Here is an 18,673-nt window from a genome sequence, read left to right on the forward strand (position 1 = left end):
CTGGGGAACCCAGCACTGGACACAGTATTCCATGCGTGCCGTCAGCAGGGCTGAGCAAAGGGGAAGGATCACCTCCCTCAACCTGCTGTTGACTCTGGCTAATGCAGCCCAGGATGCCATCTAATGCAGCCCAGAATGCTGCTGGCCTTCTTTGCCATGAGGGCACATTGCTGGCTTATGGTCAACATGTCCACTAGGACACACCAGTCCACCAGGTTCTTCTCTGTCAAGCTGCTCTCCAGCAGGTCAGCCCCAGCCTGACCTGGTGCACAGGGTTATTCCTCCCTAGATGCAGGACTTTACAATTCCCTTTACTGAACTTCATGAGGTTCCTCTTTGCCCATCTTTCCAGCCTGTCCAGGTCTTGCTGAATGGCAACACAGCCCTCTGCTGTATCACCACTCCTCCCAGTTTTGTATCATCACTAGCTGAGAGTGCACTCTGTCCCTTCATCCAAGTTGTTAATTAGAGCTAAAAAAAGCAGTGACCCCAGCCATTAGAGTACACCACTTGTAACTGGTCTCTATAATGCAGTATGTGCATTGTATTCATTAAAAAGCACTACTGTGATACATAATGAACACTATACATAGCTGCTAACATGCATACAAGTTTTTCTATTAGTCAGGTGTAATCAGTTTACATTTTTTTTTTTTCATTTTTTAGCTTAAGCTAAGGAAATGGGCAAGAATTGTCTGGTTGTCATTATTTGTGTTAGTCTCCCAGTTTTTCCTCTCTCCTCAAGAATGCAAGACATGCTGACCAATTTCAGACAAATTTAAAGCAGTATTTCAGTTCTTATTATGTTTGTAAAAATACATGGCACAGTACTGCAGGGACACCAAAGCTGTGCCATGATAGAATGAAGCACAGGCTTAAGTATATTATAGGCATCAAAAAATTCATACTGAAGGCAGATAATGCAGGAGCAGTTTCACTCAGAGCTCATAGCCCATTGGACATTGCATAATCCAAACATTGTTAATAAAGAAAAGATTGCTTCATTATCTTAGTATTCAAAAAATGGTTAAAACATTTTTTTCCATAAGCATTTCCAGGCTTACACATGGAAATGTCAATTAAGTAGGTGAAAGCTTCAGTAACTTTACATGGTAAAAAATGCTTATGAAACTGTAGGACTTACATGATTTACACAGACAAGCACATGCACACACACAAAATTTGTATATCCTGTAAATATATTCTGTTTTCAAACCTTGCCAGAAGTCGTAACACTGGTTCTACACTCAGGTGAGGTTGTTTTTGATATCTCCCATTTGTGCAGGTGTGCATGCATGCATGTGTGTGTGTGTTCTTCTAAGGAAAAGAATTTGCTTTCCAGAACTCTCTCTGACACAGGATAGTACATCTTCTTTTGAATAATAATAAATAATGCATATGAGTTTTGCAGTTTTACAGGAAGGGGAACAAAATCTTTCATCCTCTTCAGCAAAAGATTATCTAAGATACACTGAAGTAGGGTGAAGGACAGCTTTTGGGAGAGTCAAGAAGAAAAGCCAAAACCCTTATTAACAGGTAATAAACTGTTTACATCTGGTAGAGATGACTGGCCTTTAGAATGCTTCTGTCTCAGTTTCTTGGCTGCAAATGAAGTGGCGTGTGTTCTGCATGTACGAACAAGAGGTGTGAAGGATTTCAGCCTCTCCCCTTTAATCAGAGAATAGCATCACTCTCCCAGGATTCTTAAGTCTAATACTGCTGCTTATTAAAGACCATCAGACACAATCTATAATAAGATCCTCATTTTGTTCATTTATCTTTGACAAATTTTTGCTCTTATGTCTGTATTTCTGTAATATAAGGCGTGCATCTCAGACTGTTATTCTTAAATAACTGCATGAATTTCAGATACTTTCAAAGAATGAAGCTAGGAAAAAGATTTTACTTCAGCTCTTCACTGTTTGAGGAACCTTTCCCTCAAGAAAAGCTATCCACATTATGTCAAGGTACAAATCTGTGAAAAATCAATTCCCACACGTTTAGTGATACTAAAACAAATCTTTAAAAAATAGTATCACAAGAATTTCATGTTACCTGCATATCATCTGAACACCTATTCCTTTGAAAATTTCACTCTGGATCATCCTAAAAACAAGTAGCACAGACAGGAACTCAATGAACCAGCTGCAAATTAGGATAAGAACGAGATGGTGAAGTACAAAAGGTGAAAAGATCAAGACAGGACTGAAATAAAAGCTTCCCTGGGAGAACTCACTTATGAGTCTACATGGAGAGAAGGAAGAAAGTCCGTAAAAGAAGTAAGATTGAAGGCAAGTGAAAATCTGGATAAGGAAAGACTGATTCTATGGCAGGAAGAAAAGAGCAAACAAAATTGTCCCAGAGTCAGCCTGCAGTGGAGAGACATGGGATTGGTTGAGCAGAAGGACTTGGGACAAGATAGGAGAACTAGGCACTGGATGAGTGTCTCGGAAAATTACAATGAGAGTAAGGGCTGCAGACATGAGCGAGTATAACAAAAACCCTGGGGGGTGGTTAGCAGACGAATTTGACAATAAATAAAAGTTGGAAACTGGGATTTCAGGTAAAAGAAGCTGAAGAGACATTGAGTCAGGAAGTAGAAGGGAAAGACTGGAGTAAGAGCTGAAAAAGCTGCATGTTGGAGGACATGAGGCAGGTAAAAGAATCAAAGGTTGGAGGTTAAGTCTCAGTATAACGGACAAGAAAGTCCATGCCAAAGCAGGCACAGTCTTTTTGAGAATTTGAAGCCATCTGTAGTCCCAGAGCCTTATTCCTCTGCTGCCTATAGTACTGCATGGCAGTACTCATCTAATGTAATTCCTCATCTAATGTAATGATCAATTAGTGCTTTTCAGACTACTCAACTAGCATGAATCTGCATAATGTAACTTCAGTTTTCAATCTTTTTCACATACAATGTAGATTTCAACAGGATACCGAGATGGCATGTCTGTGGGTTTGTTTGTTTTTTTTTGCAATTTGTTGTTTTAAACTGTGAAATACACAAACACATTCATCAAGTAGAATATTACTAAATTTGAAAAGTCAAGCACTACAAAACTAGAAAATGCCAGAACTAAAATTGCTTATGAAACTTCTTATGGTCCCAACGTGCATGTAATACAGAACTCACTTGCATGATTGCATACTCTGTTTTGCTCACAAAAATCATTCCCCATACATTAAGGCCACAAGATGAACCTGCTCTAGGGATGAACCAGAGCTGTGTAGGCTATCTTATGAATTAAACAAGGGATCTCTCACTAACGGGTGACAAAAGTTGGAAGCTAAGGAACAAGTCAGAGAATTGCACAATCTTTACAATTTTATAGTTTAACAGCTGTGCCTCTGTCACAGAGATTTTATGTGATGTCAGTCAAGTCAACTAAATGATACTTTGCCCAGAAATCCACTAACTGTGTACTCATATTCTAGACGCCTGGTTTTAGGCTTTGAGGTTGATTCGCAGAAGTACTGAGCACTCACTATTGCAACTAACTTCAGTGGACACCGAGGACAGAAAGAGCTAATGCCTTATACACAGAAAATCAGGCCAAGATGCTTCATACTAGGTTTCTAAAAGTTAGAGATACGTTTTACTTCGATTTCTCTGTGTCTCTATTCCTCAACTGTAAAATGAAGATAATATCACTCCACCATCACACAGAAATAACTTATAACTTAGTGTGAAGCACTAAGATTAGTAACAAAGACTCCATCAGAAAATGAGTAAGTCTGCTTTCAGAATTGACTTGTAGAGCATTTACTAAACAAAGCAAGGTCACATTTATACTAGCGTGAAAGTATCTGAGTATTACGGAGCTATTCATCAACTGAATACTGTCCACTATATTGAAAGAGCTGGGGATTCTGCAGGAAAAAATAGATGTTGGTATGTAGTTTAAAAAAAAATCGGCTCAAGAGGTTCCAAATTTGAGGCTGTAGAGGCGTAACTTCTCCTACGTATTGCTTCGAATATATTAATATTTAACTAGTTTCATTTGATAATAATTTTAAGTTACTACTTAATACAATAGTTTCAATATATACTTATGCAACATACACAATTTCAAACTTCACATACGTGCAGAGAAGAAAATACATGCATGAGTGTATCTTGAGCTTGGATTGAAAGAAATTTACCTTTTTAAATGATTACTAAATTTTCTAAGCCTAGTTTTTCCTTGCAAGCTGCAAATTTCTCGCTCAAAGCTGCTGCTAGAAAGCAAACTGTTCACTTTTTAAACGGATGCACCAAAAGAAGGCCACTTGCAAAAAAGAGTTCCACCCTCTTTCTCCTACAATACAGATTTGTGTTTCTTCTTGGAATTTACTAAATAAGACATTAACAGAAGCTTTCCAAAAGACACTGCATTGCCTCAGCTGCTTTCACTTCACCATTTCATCAACTTTTGTACGTTCCCTGAGTTCATTTCCTTACAAATTCCGACTATGGTTCCCACGTACAAATGTATCTTTTTTGCTTCTTCTGAAATGTCTCCAAGTCCTTGGGATTCCCAGTTTCTTTACTGCCTACTGCTTTATCTTATTGCTGGTGTTAACTTCTGGACCTTGTAGTTTCAAAGATAAACTGTTTAATAAAAAAGAAAATAGTGATTGCTACAGCATTTATAGTGGAAGCCCAGAAAAGAGCACAGGAATCACATTTACACTCTATCATTCGATAGAACAGAAAGAGTACTCCCATTCTGACAATAACCTATGCTGCCCACACATGTGACAAAGCAAATGTAAGCAGATGGGACAAATCTGTTAATTATAAACATTCTTTCATTAGTGTCACCAGATTTATTTTTGGGTATGTTAATGTTTAGAAGATAAGCTAATGAGGACACTGAATTCATAAGCATAGCTAACCACTCTTTTAACTGGACATCAGTTCCAACAACAAAAACAAAGCTCGTATGATGCTGTGCTGTGTTCATGATTCATTTCATTTGAAGTGATATCACTAAAATTACCCAAAATTTGTTATCAAATTATCTTACGTGCCTGCAATCTCAGCCCATGCACTAGGGTGCACTGCTGCCTGGTAGGGTCAAGAAGAACATGGCAAAGCACTGCACTATTGAACAGATGACATCCTTCTGTCTCCCCTTCCTCAGAAATGGTATGTATTCATCACAGACAGGATCGTGGAACAAATCTGTTGGCTCAATAGTATTACTCAGGCAGCTAGCTTGTGATGTGAGGTATGCCCTTTCAATTGCAAACATTTCCGTAATATTCCATAAGTTAACAGACTTCATATTCCAGTTTTTAGGCAAGTGGGATAGGCTTGAAAAGAAAATCAAATTGAACAGATTTCACTTAGGCCTAGCTTTATTAAGGACACCTATGCTGTTTGCCACTTTGCTGTGTAAAGACAAGGAGAATAAACTAACCAACTCAATTACAATTATTTATTTTTTAAAGGACCATCTATCCCTCAAAGTCCAACACAGTGTAAAAAGTAAAGTATCTATTTGCTAAAAAAAGTAAACCACTGAACTGAACTACTGAAAGTCTACAGCTGAATATAAGTTGAAGGCTACTTCGTGAAAGAGAGAAGAATCGAATGAAATCCCGTCACTGCCTCAGTCAATCAGAAACATCACAGCTTCAGCTGGATTGTGATTTTACCCAGGTGATCTGTCTGAAGTTCATACTAGCAATACAAATCTGGAAAACAATACAAATTTGCAAAAAAAAGCTAAGTACTAGAAACCATTCGTAAGCAAGTTATCTCTGGATTTTTTGGTATTGTGAAGTCCAGTCAGATTACAATCATAGAACCATAGAATCAGCAAGGTTGGAAGGGACCTCTGGAGATCATCTAGTCCAACCTCCCCGCACAGCAGGGTCACCTAGAGCAGGTTAGACAGTTGCATCCAGGTGGGCCTCTACCACCTGGATCCCTATTACCTAAGTGTTAGTATAAAATTTTCCACACACCAGCACTCATTCTATTCCAGCTCTAGTGTACGTAAGAACCTCTTTGATTAAGATATTTTTATAATAGAATATTGGTCCAACTGCTACCAGCAGCCAAGGGGTCTTAAAAGCATCTATTCAGTTCTAGTCATACAACACAGAATAGAGCACATTTTCTGACAGCTGTTATAGGTATTTGCATTGTAGTCATGGTGCTATGGCAGTGTCATGAGATGCTACAGCAGGTGTTTATCAAATTCCTCAATATCACACCATGAGGAATTTGATAATTGGCCTCAGATGAGTTGATCGAGAACTCCAGGTCTGTGGTCTAGTATACTAAACACAGTTAATCCTATCGAAAATTATATCATGGGAACTTGCAAATCTCATATACTAAAAACCTTCAGATGCAGCATTAAGGCATGGAGCTGTCTGATCGTTCTTGGTTTAAGTAACACCAGACATCTGTGATAGCTGGCAAATAAGTACAGGAATAAATCCAAACAATTCTGGAGATCCTCTCAAATTTCCAGAAGTTCATGTACCAGGAACACCTGGAATTTGCACAATCTTAGATCTATTACCGACAGAGAGTTCCAGTTATATGGGCAGGCTAAATGAAGAATGGCCTTGGAGGAAGCAGAAACTCCTCAAAAAGTAACTGGCAGCTGTCCTTCACTACTTTCTTACTCTTTATGCATAGAGAAAAAAAATCTTCTTGTAACCATGTGTAAACAAGGAATGACTTAACTGAGCTCAGTAAAGATATTTTAGAATCACACCTGCTAAGAAGAATAATTTCATACTGCCTAAAATCTAGAAAGAAATTTAATTTCTAAAATAAAGTAATGAAACTCCAGCATTGGAAATAATTATGTAAAAGCTAAATTCCATGTGAGAAATTCAAAAGTTGAAATGATACTGCCATCAAATCTGTGCAAATATGTGTGGAATCAGAATTTCATCACACAGAATTCTACTTTCAATTTTACAAAAGAGTATTATGCAACAGTTCAAACGCACTATAAAGGTTATTACTGATGAAATAACAGCCTACTATTTTCCCATATTTGCTGATCGCCTTTCACAGCTGCAAAATCATTCTTTCAAAAATATCAGTGAGTTAGGAAAGACAGGATTTTAATTTTACTAATTCAACAGTGTAAAACTGACCACTTAAAGGGTGAGCTGGTTAGATAAATGTCAGCCTTATGAAAGTATAAAGGTTGAATACAATACCCAATAAAAATGAAGATTTCCATTGCCTTCTACTGAATTTCATCAGACTCTTTCTACATAAACATAACAGTCAATCATGTATACATGCACATAAATACCTGTCTTTGTTTTTCAAGTGGTTTTACTCATTTGTTTTTGTGTTGGTTTTCTTGCAACTTTTCACCATTTTAGCTCATCCCCTACATTTAAATCATTTCTGAAATCTATGCACACATGATGAAATTTTGCACTATGTGCCATGTGAAAGAGAAACAGTACTAGAAGTCTAAAATTGTTTGAATAACAACAAAGATACAGAATTTTGTCTCTCTCTCTGCCACCTGTTACTCTTCCTTCAATTTCTCCCATCCCTTCCTCTCCATGTACTACTCTAGCTTTATCTGACTGATTTCTTTAGACATTGTTCTAGGCAACATTACTGCCTTCTAATGGACAAAGTCCCTGTTCTAGTATGTTATTTTTCACATATGAAAAGCGCAGAAATCTAAGGGTTGGTATTTTCCTAATGCAAAGTCTGAATACAGACTATGGTTTGTAGCAGAGAACAGAGACCTTTGGAACAAAGGCAGCAAGACCGCAGCTAAATTTGCACATCCTTCACTAAAACAGATCAAGAAAGATGCACCTGTTTGATATATGGTTATGCATATGGATAAGGAAACTGTTTCTATTGAAAGAAAAAAAGTGTGGTGAAGATCTTTAAATCAAGATCTGACATCTATCAAGAAGTTACATTATTCAATAAGCAAAAATTATGGGACCACTGAATATGTGTAAGATTCTATGACTCCGTAACACACAACGTTACATCTGACTGCCATAATGATCTTCTCCAAACTTAAACTCTTAGAAAACTATTTTAGTAGAAAGTACTAGCCTAAAAAAAGATAGAGGCAAGCCAAGAATATCATTATGTATAATGTCTCAGCTAGCCAGCGTTGATGCCAGGAGAAAGTGGAACACATGTTCTCCCTTGGGGATTTAGCATGTACTCACTATCTCCACAGATAACATAAACAGTACCTTCATTTTTAATAGTACATCCCATTGAAACAAGAGAGGAAAATTTTCCAGTATCATTTTCTGCAAAAGACCATTCTACCCAGCAGTTCAAAGACACTAATCTAATATTGATAAACAGTCAAACAACTCTATTATTTTTCCACATGTTTTACATTCCTTTCGAAGTAGAGAACTTCCCCTCTTTCCCCCTCAAAACCTCAGTCTATTAGGAAAGAAAGAAATTACCTGCAACCAGAGCCTGTCACCTGTATTTGTTCTACCATTGGCAGTGCATTGAAAAGTAGCAAATTGCCCCGCATTAACTTCCACGCTCTGAAGACGCAAGAAATGGGGAGTTTTTGCTGTTGAAAGAAAAAAAAATAATGAAGTTATGTACCATGGAAGTACCAATTATGATTAATATACTAGAGCACTTGAAATAGCCCTGCTTTAAAAGGTTCAAATGAAACATTATATGGTTTAATTTTATTTTTTATCCTTTTGTACCTGGGAAACAGCAGAAGAGAAGGGTGCTATTTTATTGTTCCTGCTGTGCAAATTATCTTAGCTCAGCATCCCTCTTGCAATAACACTCTATATTAATAAAGTTTATACTGAAAAGTAATTGATGTTTTGAACAAAAACATATTAGATACTTACACTACCAAGTAAACAAAACAGTAAGAAGTTAAATGATGTTGTCAGGGAAACAGGTATTTGTTTTTCACTAGGTACAGTTTCTGTAGAGGTGGTCCTTTAGAACTGTAGCATATCAAACAGCTAAAATGCTAATACAACATTTCTCATGAACTACAGTTACATTCTTTAAATACAAGTCTTTCCAATGATACTGCACAAAATCAGAACATGATGCACTCTTCATAACAATACTTACTTTTCATTTAGAAAAAGAAAATGCTCTCAGTAACACTGAAAGCAATACAGTTGCCAACAACCTAACCAATGTAGTATCTATTTGGACAAGAACTACATCCACTGACAGAGGAAAGACAGCATGCTTATTTTGTCTTACTGGAAAAAGTCAACAAAATGAGACAGAAAAATGTAGAAATTTGATACAGAGAACGATCCTAGAAAAGCCAGCATTCCCAACCATTCAAATCTTATTTGAGTCTTCAAGAATTTTTGTACTGTCTATACTGGCAGATAAGCCAGGCTTTGAACATCACTTTTAGTCATGGAAATGTTAGTACTAGTAATACACTGACAAACTAAACATACACGTTCTAGCAGAGCATCTAAATTGTTTAAAGTGTTGATGATGTTTTCTTAGAAGAGCTTGTCACTGGGGAAATTGCAGTTTTGAGAAATATATTAAACAACCAGCTACCAAAAAATGGCTAGCTAATACCCAGCATAAGTCAGTGTAAGATGGAGCAGATGGAATAAGATATTTCAAATTAATATCTCACTACAGGAGATGTTGTCATTATTAATGTTCTTACAGCAAAATCTATTAGAAATACTGCTTTAATTTTTTTGTTTATTTTTGTTTTCTGTATCTGCTTTTAACCTCCACTCAGCTTCTCCTCAATATTCCTCAGCTCTGGAAAACAAGTCTTTCTGAATTATCAGTCATGCACTATGTGGAAAGGAGACTTGGTTATCTTAATTTCAAGATTGTAGTTACCTTATCAAAGAACTATTTCATTAAAGCTATTAGACTTCAACATCGTCATGTTAGCACTGTACATATATAGGGTATAATTCAATCTCCAAATTAGTAAGAGCTACTTACAAGTTTTGAGAATTGATCAATAGAAATGCTGATTTCTACTGAGAGATCAAACCTCTCAAAATCCATGCAGACATAATTATTAAGCTGATAAAATGCTGCTTTAGACTTATCGTACTGAATTGAAGACAGAAATTCAAAATGCAGTTTAAGCACAAGTACTGCCTAACAACAAGAGATCCTTCTGTGTTTTTTAGAACTAAGTGAATCAGAAATAACAGAGCTGCTGATTCTGCATAACTGTCTTCATATTGGAAGAAATTTCTGTGTCTTCTTGCCAGTAACACTAAAACCATTTTTATGAGGTGCTTTAGGATTAACCAATAAACCACTTTTTATTTTAAATTACAGTCTTGCTTACAAATGACAAATAATGCATGCAGGTACAGTATGTCATAAGAAACAAGTGAACAATTGCACATACACTGGTGCCTTTTTCCTCAGTCAGTCATTTGGTCAGTAATATTATGACCTACAACTCAGAACGTATGCTTTTATTATGTCTTATTTAAATAGCAAATATATGAAATAATCACAGCTTAAGTAGTCTGTTCAAAGACAGCATCTAGATTACTACACTGAAGCGTTCATTTACAAGGTTTTATTTTGTCATCTTCTTTAAAGAGTTATAAATAGTTAAGTATCACATATCCTTCATTAGAGAACAAGGAAACACACGTGAAGAACAAGGGAATAAAAAAATGCAGAAATCTAGCCACGAACCCAAAGCACAATACTGAGGGAAAGTGCCCTAAGCAATCTGGCTTAGCAAAGCCACAGCCCTTAGCCAGCTGAGTCTCCTTCCTTACAAGCTTTGGGAAAAAATGATATATATTCAGTTCTCGCTTTGTCCATCTGCTCTCACTAATGCTTCAGCTTGTGCCTGCATTGAGTTTTTGGTGCTGACAGAAAGCTGATCAACACATCGTGATGATTTTTGTTCTGAGGGAGTTGTTAGATGCCCCAGCCAGGGACTGATCCTTATGCCAATCCATACCAAGCTGTATGCAAAAACTTGTTTTTAAAGCCAATAATGTGCAGTGCTCAAATACTAGCAATACTTTGTATATACTCAGCATATTTTTATAACAATGACATTATTTTCTGACATTTGCCTTATCCTTTGCTTCAGGCTTACTGAAGCATAATGCCATATTCATTTCGGAGGCCTGGCTTAAAAATAGTACATAGATACTTACTGCATGGATGTCCTAAAACTTTCACTTCATCGATAGCCACATATCCAGGATGACCTGAAGTGACCACTTCAAAAACAACCTGAGAAGTAAAAAGAGAATTTCAGTTAATGGCTTTGTAACAGAGAAAATATAAAAAAATCTGTTATTAAAAAAATAAAGTCAATTCTTTCAACATTTTGAGAACTACCTGAACTACCTGAAAGACAATCAAAAGCCTTCAAAATTTGTTATTCTTAATTAAGAGGAATGATAATATAAATCACACTTACTAATGTTTATAACATGTTTGAAGATTTATCAGTGTAATCACATGTAGTTCACAATGAAGAATTAGAAGCCCCCAATATTGCACCTGCCAAAATAGTTACTTAATAATCAGCTGATGTGCTAATATTTCATTTTGGATTCTTTGTCTTACAGAGCAAAAGCCCATTTGTATTTAGTGACACGCAATATACAGAAATTCCTACAGTATCAAAGACATGCATACCTGTTTTCTGGGTGTATTTTTCCTGCTCTTAATCTTCCACCTACTGTAGTGAACTAAGTAAAGCAGATCCATTGGCCACGGTTTGTTTAATGGCTATAAATAGGTCACAAAATAAATGGACTGTTCTTGTCATTTGAATTAAGCACACTCAAAAGTAAACGTCTCCAAATTTTGGCAGCCTTAGCTTTGAACATCCCAAAAATGTTTATATGGAATAGAAGAAAATATGCCAGTAACTTTAGCAGGTACATTTTCAAAGCAATACACAAGAGATTAGTGCTCAAACGCAGGGTGTGAGGTTTTGCTTTCTTTTTTTTATTTTTTTTTATCCTTCTTTTTTGCTTGGAAATTTAAACCCAATTGTCTCCAGTAACTCAATCTCAGGAAGCACACTGAGAAAGATAAAGTTTTAAAACTATTTTTCATATATATGTTATACTTGACCTTGGAATAGATGCGAAAGGACACTATGTACCATATCCTTTTCTGCAATTACTGCAGCAGAAAGAGAATGACACAGAACGCAAACATATCACAGGGATATCATACAGCCCTATAATATTAAATCACAGTTTGCTGCTGTTGAATAAACACTCACAGAATCACTGTTTCTGAAATTAAAACAAACCTTGAGTTGAGTAAATACTTCAGCACCTCTTCCTATCTCATATGCCTTCCTTTCATCCATCCCTTTCAAGTCTTGTTTTAAATTCAGTCTCTCAAATTATTATCTCATCCTCTGTTATCTCCTTACCACTCAATTAAATCTCTCTCACAATTTCTTTCTATATCTCTCTGATGCAGCCTTTTACTGAAACAATCTTCAAAACAATCTCCTATGAATTTTTCCTATCTAAATATAGCTTGTATACAAACCATTGCATATCATAAACTGTTTTTGAACTCTATGTGTCTTGATCTCTTCTTTCTTGCCTCTGCTTTCTGCCACCTTCCTTATTGCTCCATCAGTGAATATTCATCTGCTTCTTCTCTCTGAGATAGCATAGTATTTGTGCTAGATTCTCTCCATTTCTCCTTATCAATCTCACTGGACTGAAACCTCTGTAAACATGGCTTTAACTCTACAATACTGACAAATAATCTAGTTTTCATTCTAGTTCTGTGTCCTGTCCAAATAAAAATTTCAACCTACAGTGCTAACGTTGCCTCCTAGGTGAACTAGACAACAATTGCAAAGTACAGGATGCCAATGAGGAAAGTTCAAAAGGCACCGAACAATTTTTATAAAAACAAGTTCTGCAAAAACTGGATTGCTCTGTCACAGGCCCCAGCCTGTGGCTTACTGACTGCCGACACTCAAAACTGATACTGCTGATCCATAGCGACACACACAGGTACTTATTTGGCTCCCAGCATTCAGCACAGCAAGTTCATTCAATATTTCAAAGCATCTCTTTCCTACAAACAAGAGAGATTTTTGGTGGAACCAGCCTTAGGAGCTACTTTGGGAAAGATATACAGAGACCCGAAAGAGCCTTTCCAAAGAAAATCATCATTACCCTAACCTTATCAGCCTTGAAATGGAAATACGGAGACATAAGTAGCTTGCACAAATTAATCTGATGGTAGTTCTGATGGTAGTGCAAGACACAGGACGCAACTCCCAATTTCACACTGAATTTTGAAAAAAAAGATCTTGGAGTATTTCTGTCTATCAACATACGTAACAGTATCTTTCTCTGTTCTTGAGTTTGAATGTTCTCAGCTTGTGTTATGTTCTCTGAAAATATAAGTTACCCTGGTGAGGGAGGAGACTGCTTCATTTCTCGGGGAGCTACCAAGTTGTCCGAAAGACTGTGGGTAAGAGAATCGTGGCCCAGTCCTGGGAATTTGCAGTTCCCCGCAGGGAGTGTCACACTCTAGCCAGGATGTTACACCCTGGCAGGGGAGAACAGGGAGAGATATCCTGGGGAAATATGCTGCCACTGAGAAAGTCACTGAATGAACAAAATCCAAGTATAGAGGCAAAGATCTGCCTGTAAAAACCATAGAGGGCTGGGGAAAGAGCTGTCTCTCTCCTGCCTTCCCAAGTTGCTTCGTGTTTTCTTCACCAAGAAGACAAAAATGTAACTGCCAGATGTTTTAACAGGGTATTTTAACTAAAGAAAATGTCAAATAAATGTAAAACATTGCCTTTTTCTAATTTCCCGACTTCCAACAAAATCAAATACCTGAGCTCCAGAAAACAAAACATAAACAATATCTATTTTGCAGATCTTGAAATATATATATTTTTTTATTTTTAGTAATTGGGGAGCTTAGAGCCTGTAGGAGGACCTGTAGCAAAGCACTTTCTTACTGCAATATACTCACAGACAAACAACGCTTGTAGATTCTAAACACAAAACAGTTTCTTCAGTTCAGGCAGAAACTACAGCCTTGAAGTAACTAATTGGACATATTTATGACAACAGACAAAGACTCTATGACTGATCTAAAATTTCTTGCCACATATGAGACAACATATCAAAATGTCATTACCACAAATAAGTTGGACAATGTATCGAGAGACTGCCACCTGGACGTGCTATTAAATTACAATTATTGTCCTTAAAGAGTGCAAGTTCCAAGGGAAAGTTGTAAGTTAAAATATGATCAGTTGAATCATACGCTATAGCCAGTAGTGCCATACCACAGCAAAAAAGACAACATTGATTTGCCTTATACTTTATTTATTCAAGGACATGACACATACTAAAAGTGCAGTAATATAATTTCCAATCTGAAGCGAAAATTTCAGGCTCTGAAATACCATTCTTTTTATTGCATCAGAACCTTAGTATTGTGTTTTATTTGGATTAATAAATTAAAGATTATGGGCCAAAATATCAGATCACGTTCCCTTTTTATGCCAAGAAAGAATTTGGTCCTATGTATGACACGTTCCTGAAAGTTCTACTACTGTACTGCACACTGTAAGAAACTGCTCAGGAATGGACTTAGAAACATTTCTGATATCTCATTTATGCTCGGGGTGTCAGGATTATTCACAAATTTGGATCAGTTTCCCTAACAGTTTCATTAATAATTTCACCAGTAATAAAATGCAGAAATTTAGTTTGTGTCTTAATAACGAAATACAGAAATTTAGTTTGTGTCTTTTTTTTCCCCCACCATTTCTTGTTTGAAGAGTTGCTGGGTTAGAAGAACTTAAAAAAATTTTCTTTTCCTTTTTTTTTTTTTACTCTAAACTTTGGATTTCATCACAGCTGAGACAACATCTGCAGGCAACACACAAGACTCCAGTCAAAATAAAAACAACATTCCAGAACTGCAGCTGGGCAATCCTTTGATTTTTTGTCTAATATTCTGTCATCTTATCAGTCAGGAAACAACTGGTTAAAACACTGACTTCACTTGCTCGTGAAAACCTCTGCCGAACAGTCGGCCTGAGAGATGTTTTACACCAGGCCATACCTCACACGCCTGCCAAACAGGAAACAGGGAAGCGGCTTAACGTTGCACTGTCCCTGATCCTCCCTGCTTCAGTGAAGAGCAAAATTAGCTTTTCATTCCTGCCATTTCCCCTTTCTGTGTATGAACAAAGAAACGGGGTTTGCTCGCCCTCATAAATGCGCTACCGAAAATGTGCTATTCGAGATAAATTGTCTGTTCCGAAGAACAATAGAAATAAATAGTTTTTGTTACTACACAACCTCACTTAGCAAATTCCTGCCTTTGTTGTTGGAAAATCACAATGCCTTCAGTCAAAAGGTGGGCTGCACCAACACAAACACTCTCTACTTCACCCCGCTTAAAATAGCACTCTGGGGGGGAAAAAAAAAAAGTATTAAGCAACCTACTAACATAAGGCAATAACTATTGCCTCCCCCCTGCTCCGGTTCAGGAACTGCTGAGATTCCTTTAGTTGTATATCCCACATATGTATGTCCGACGGCTGCTCGCTGGACTGCTGGGGCATCGCCGCAGCTACCGCTACGGGAGCCTTCTCAGAGCCTGCAGCTTTCCAGCCTGGGCCTTCTCGGAGCCCACCAAAACCTGCCGGAGCTTCTTTACTTGTGCTCTCAGCAGGGATGGCCTCAGCCGTCGGAGAACAGGACCTTGGTTACGCATGCACCTGATTACCCTTGGCCATTTTTAGATTTTTTTTTTTTTTTTTTTTTTTTTTGTTAATTCAGGTATGTTGTCTATCCTCGCACATCTTTCAAAACAGCTATTCCTAAGCCACACAACTCAGTGGTTTGGCAGTGGTTAAAAACACAGCGCATTTCAAAGTCTCTTTTGAGTTCAAAGTGCAGCTTAAGAACTGTACGTGTGCAGCTTAATGCAACCCACACGACACACGAGCATGTGAGTGTGACCTTTACCGCACAAGAAACTTAATTCTTTGTCCTTCCTGATGACTTCAGTACATGATGTGAGCCAAACTGCAAGTACAGCACGTACAAAGGAGGTTATGAAATAAGTGAAAATTTATGCCGAGATTTGAAAAGGTGGCTTGGATCTACTGCTTCTTATTCCCTGAACTCCTAATTTACAAGGGAAAGTGTCAGAATGGTAAAGGGTAAATCTTAGGTCAGTGTGAAGGGATACCATCCAACTCCTCTGCGTCCTTCCTAAAAAAGGATGCTAGAATTACTATCAAGCTCTTACCCCAACTTCTCATTTCAGTTACATAAGAAATTATGTTTAAAGAAGGTGCAGTGGCATAGGCAGTAACCTACTCCTCTGGAAGGTACTTTTAATTCTTTCAGTTCCATTTCTGGATTTTAAAACTGCAGTGTTTGTTGTTTTATTTAATCAAGATTTGTTTCAGCTCACTGCTGCTATGACTGACTCCCAGCAATTTACAAAGCTAATAATTCAAAATACAAAAAGTGATAGACATGGAGCATAGCTTGGAAAGGTGCTGTGCCAAACTGCCTGCTTGTAGGGGGAAGAGCTGCATGCCAATCACCACACTCACCACTCAGTGGTGACGTTTCTTATACTGTGAGTTTCTAAAATTGTAAATGCTTCAAAAAAATAAAATAAATTTCAAATACTATAAATTTTTCTGAGAATCATTAAGTAATCTGAAAAAATCAGAAAATCCAAAACGAAACAAAAAAACAACTCTGAACCCAATATTTTTTTTCTCTTGTGAAATGATCCAACTTAGGAAAAATCAAAACATTAAAAAGAGGGGGGGGGGAAAGAAAAGCCCCCCCTATTCCTCTCAACATATAGAAGCAGGCTTACAAACACCTTTTAGCTCAAAGCTCCAATTTTAGATCCTTTCAACCCACAGAGACTGGTCCCCAAGAATCTAACAAGCCGAACACATACCCATAGAAATCTACATAATGTCTAATTCTCTTTTTCTGTCTACATCCAAATTCTGTTTAAAGGAGGAGGAGGACGAAGGCCTCTGTTTTGTTTGCCAGGTTATCTCTAATGGCACGATGAACTCCTCCGTGCTCTTGTTAAGGGGGCACCAAGTAGGCAATAATAGTTCAGTAACGCAAACAATTTCTCCTGTGACCAATGATAACACAGGGGAGCACTCCTAAAGGTATCTGCTAATGCAAAAATATGACTGGTTCCTGTAGGAATAACCAGCTACTTTGAAACAAATAGCTCAGAGACCAGGAGCCACAGCAGAACAGAACAACCTGTGCTGGTTATCTTTGCCCCTCACAAAATCTTAGGCAGCTTCAGACTATGTTACTGCAACTCTACTGCAATCAGAAGCTGGACTGCAATGTAGACATACCCTAAAGTCAAAAGCCAATGTTAAGCAGTACCATTTAGAAGATCATTAATTAAGGAATTAAATATACCTTAATCAAAAGAATACATGAAAATTTAGGTTTAAATGAGCAGTAATTGAAGTACTATTAGTCTTGTTACATGCAGGTTATCATTGTGATTTATACATCTAGCACAGATTCCATAGTTTCCACAAGGTGAAAACTATCCAAATAACTATCTAGTGAAAAGGAAAGCATACACTAAAAGAAAATAATTACTTTTCTCAGAGACTATATGTCTAAAGAATCAATTCTAAATGAAAACCCAACATGAAAGGTATTAATAAACTTGAATAACTATGGTGCTACAATAATAACTGTTAATTATTAAATCTTTTGAATGCTTTGCATGTATGTGTTAATAATATGTGGTTTAAACAAACAAATCGTTAGATGCTGGATTAAAATCAGATTCAGTCCACACTACACAGCCTAATTTCTATTCAGCTACCATTTGTGGGAGTTATTGTGCCTACATATCAACAAGAAAAGACTAATACCACTGTGTTTTTAAGCATCCTGAACTGTATAATATTGTAACTCTGAAATGTTATCATATAATTTGCTTTAAGGGTTTTGTAGTATATTTTTGTTTTATTTTCAGCTAGACACCTTGTAGGTGTCCTACTAATAGAATGGAGTTATATGGCATTCATGGGTATGCAGATGCCCACAGAGATATGCAGTTTAGAACAAAACAAAACCACACAATTACAGTCTTTGGTCCCTTCGTCTACTAACACACAGCATTTTCCTGAAGATTATTCATCAGTAAACTGCCAACCTACATTTATGAAACATTAAAAAGGCTGCTACCATTCCTTACACCATCTTCTCTTGATTTTGTTCAATAAGGTCAGACTGTCTCAGATAATCCTCGGGGGAAGGTCTTGTAGGTTCTGGAGATTATAAGAGAAATGCATGGATTTCTGCCAAAAGATCTAAATCTGAATCAAAAGGACAGGAGCTCAGAAACAGAACTGGTGTCAGATGGGTTCTCTGCTTTCTCCCATCCACACATTCAGCGATCTGAGCTCTTACCGAACTTGGACACATGCTCTTGCAAGATCCACACATGCTCTCCGAGCTCTTACCTAACTCGGACACATGCTCTCGCAAGATCCACACATGCTCTCCTTCTTCTCTTCCTGCCCTTCTCCCAACTCTCTAACTTCTGCAGCTCTCTAACTTTTAACCTGCCCCCAAAGAGACTCTGCAAAGAAAAAAAATATGCACACAGAGATGAAAAGAGTTCAGAAACAACAAGAAATTGCAA

General features: G+C 37.2%; 1 protein-coding gene across 7 annotated transcripts in view; it reads right to left on the reverse strand.

Moving 5' to 3' along the window:
- PTPRM (protein tyrosine phosphatase receptor type M) overlaps positions 1–18,673 on the reverse strand; it is a 474,059-nt gene that overhangs the window by 300,682 nt on the left and 154,704 nt on the right. For all 7 annotated transcript variants that reach the window (XM_062570156.1, XM_062570154.1, XM_062570152.1 and 4 more), the window contains exons 4-5: positions 11,134–11,212; positions 8,425–8,540 (exon numbers count right to left, since the gene is read on the reverse strand). In XM_062570156.1, coding sequence (XP_062426140.1) covers positions 8,425–8,540; positions 11,134–11,212 — 195 coding nt within the window. The remainder of the gene's footprint in view (positions 1–8,424; positions 8,541–11,133; positions 11,213–18,673) is intronic.

The sequence above is a fragment of the Rhea pennata genome, chromosome 2 (assembly GCF_028389875.1).
Source record: "Rhea pennata isolate bPtePen1 chromosome 2, bPtePen1.pri, whole genome shotgun sequence".
Lineage (NCBI taxonomy): Eukaryota > Metazoa > Chordata > Aves > Rheiformes > Rheidae > Rhea > Rhea pennata.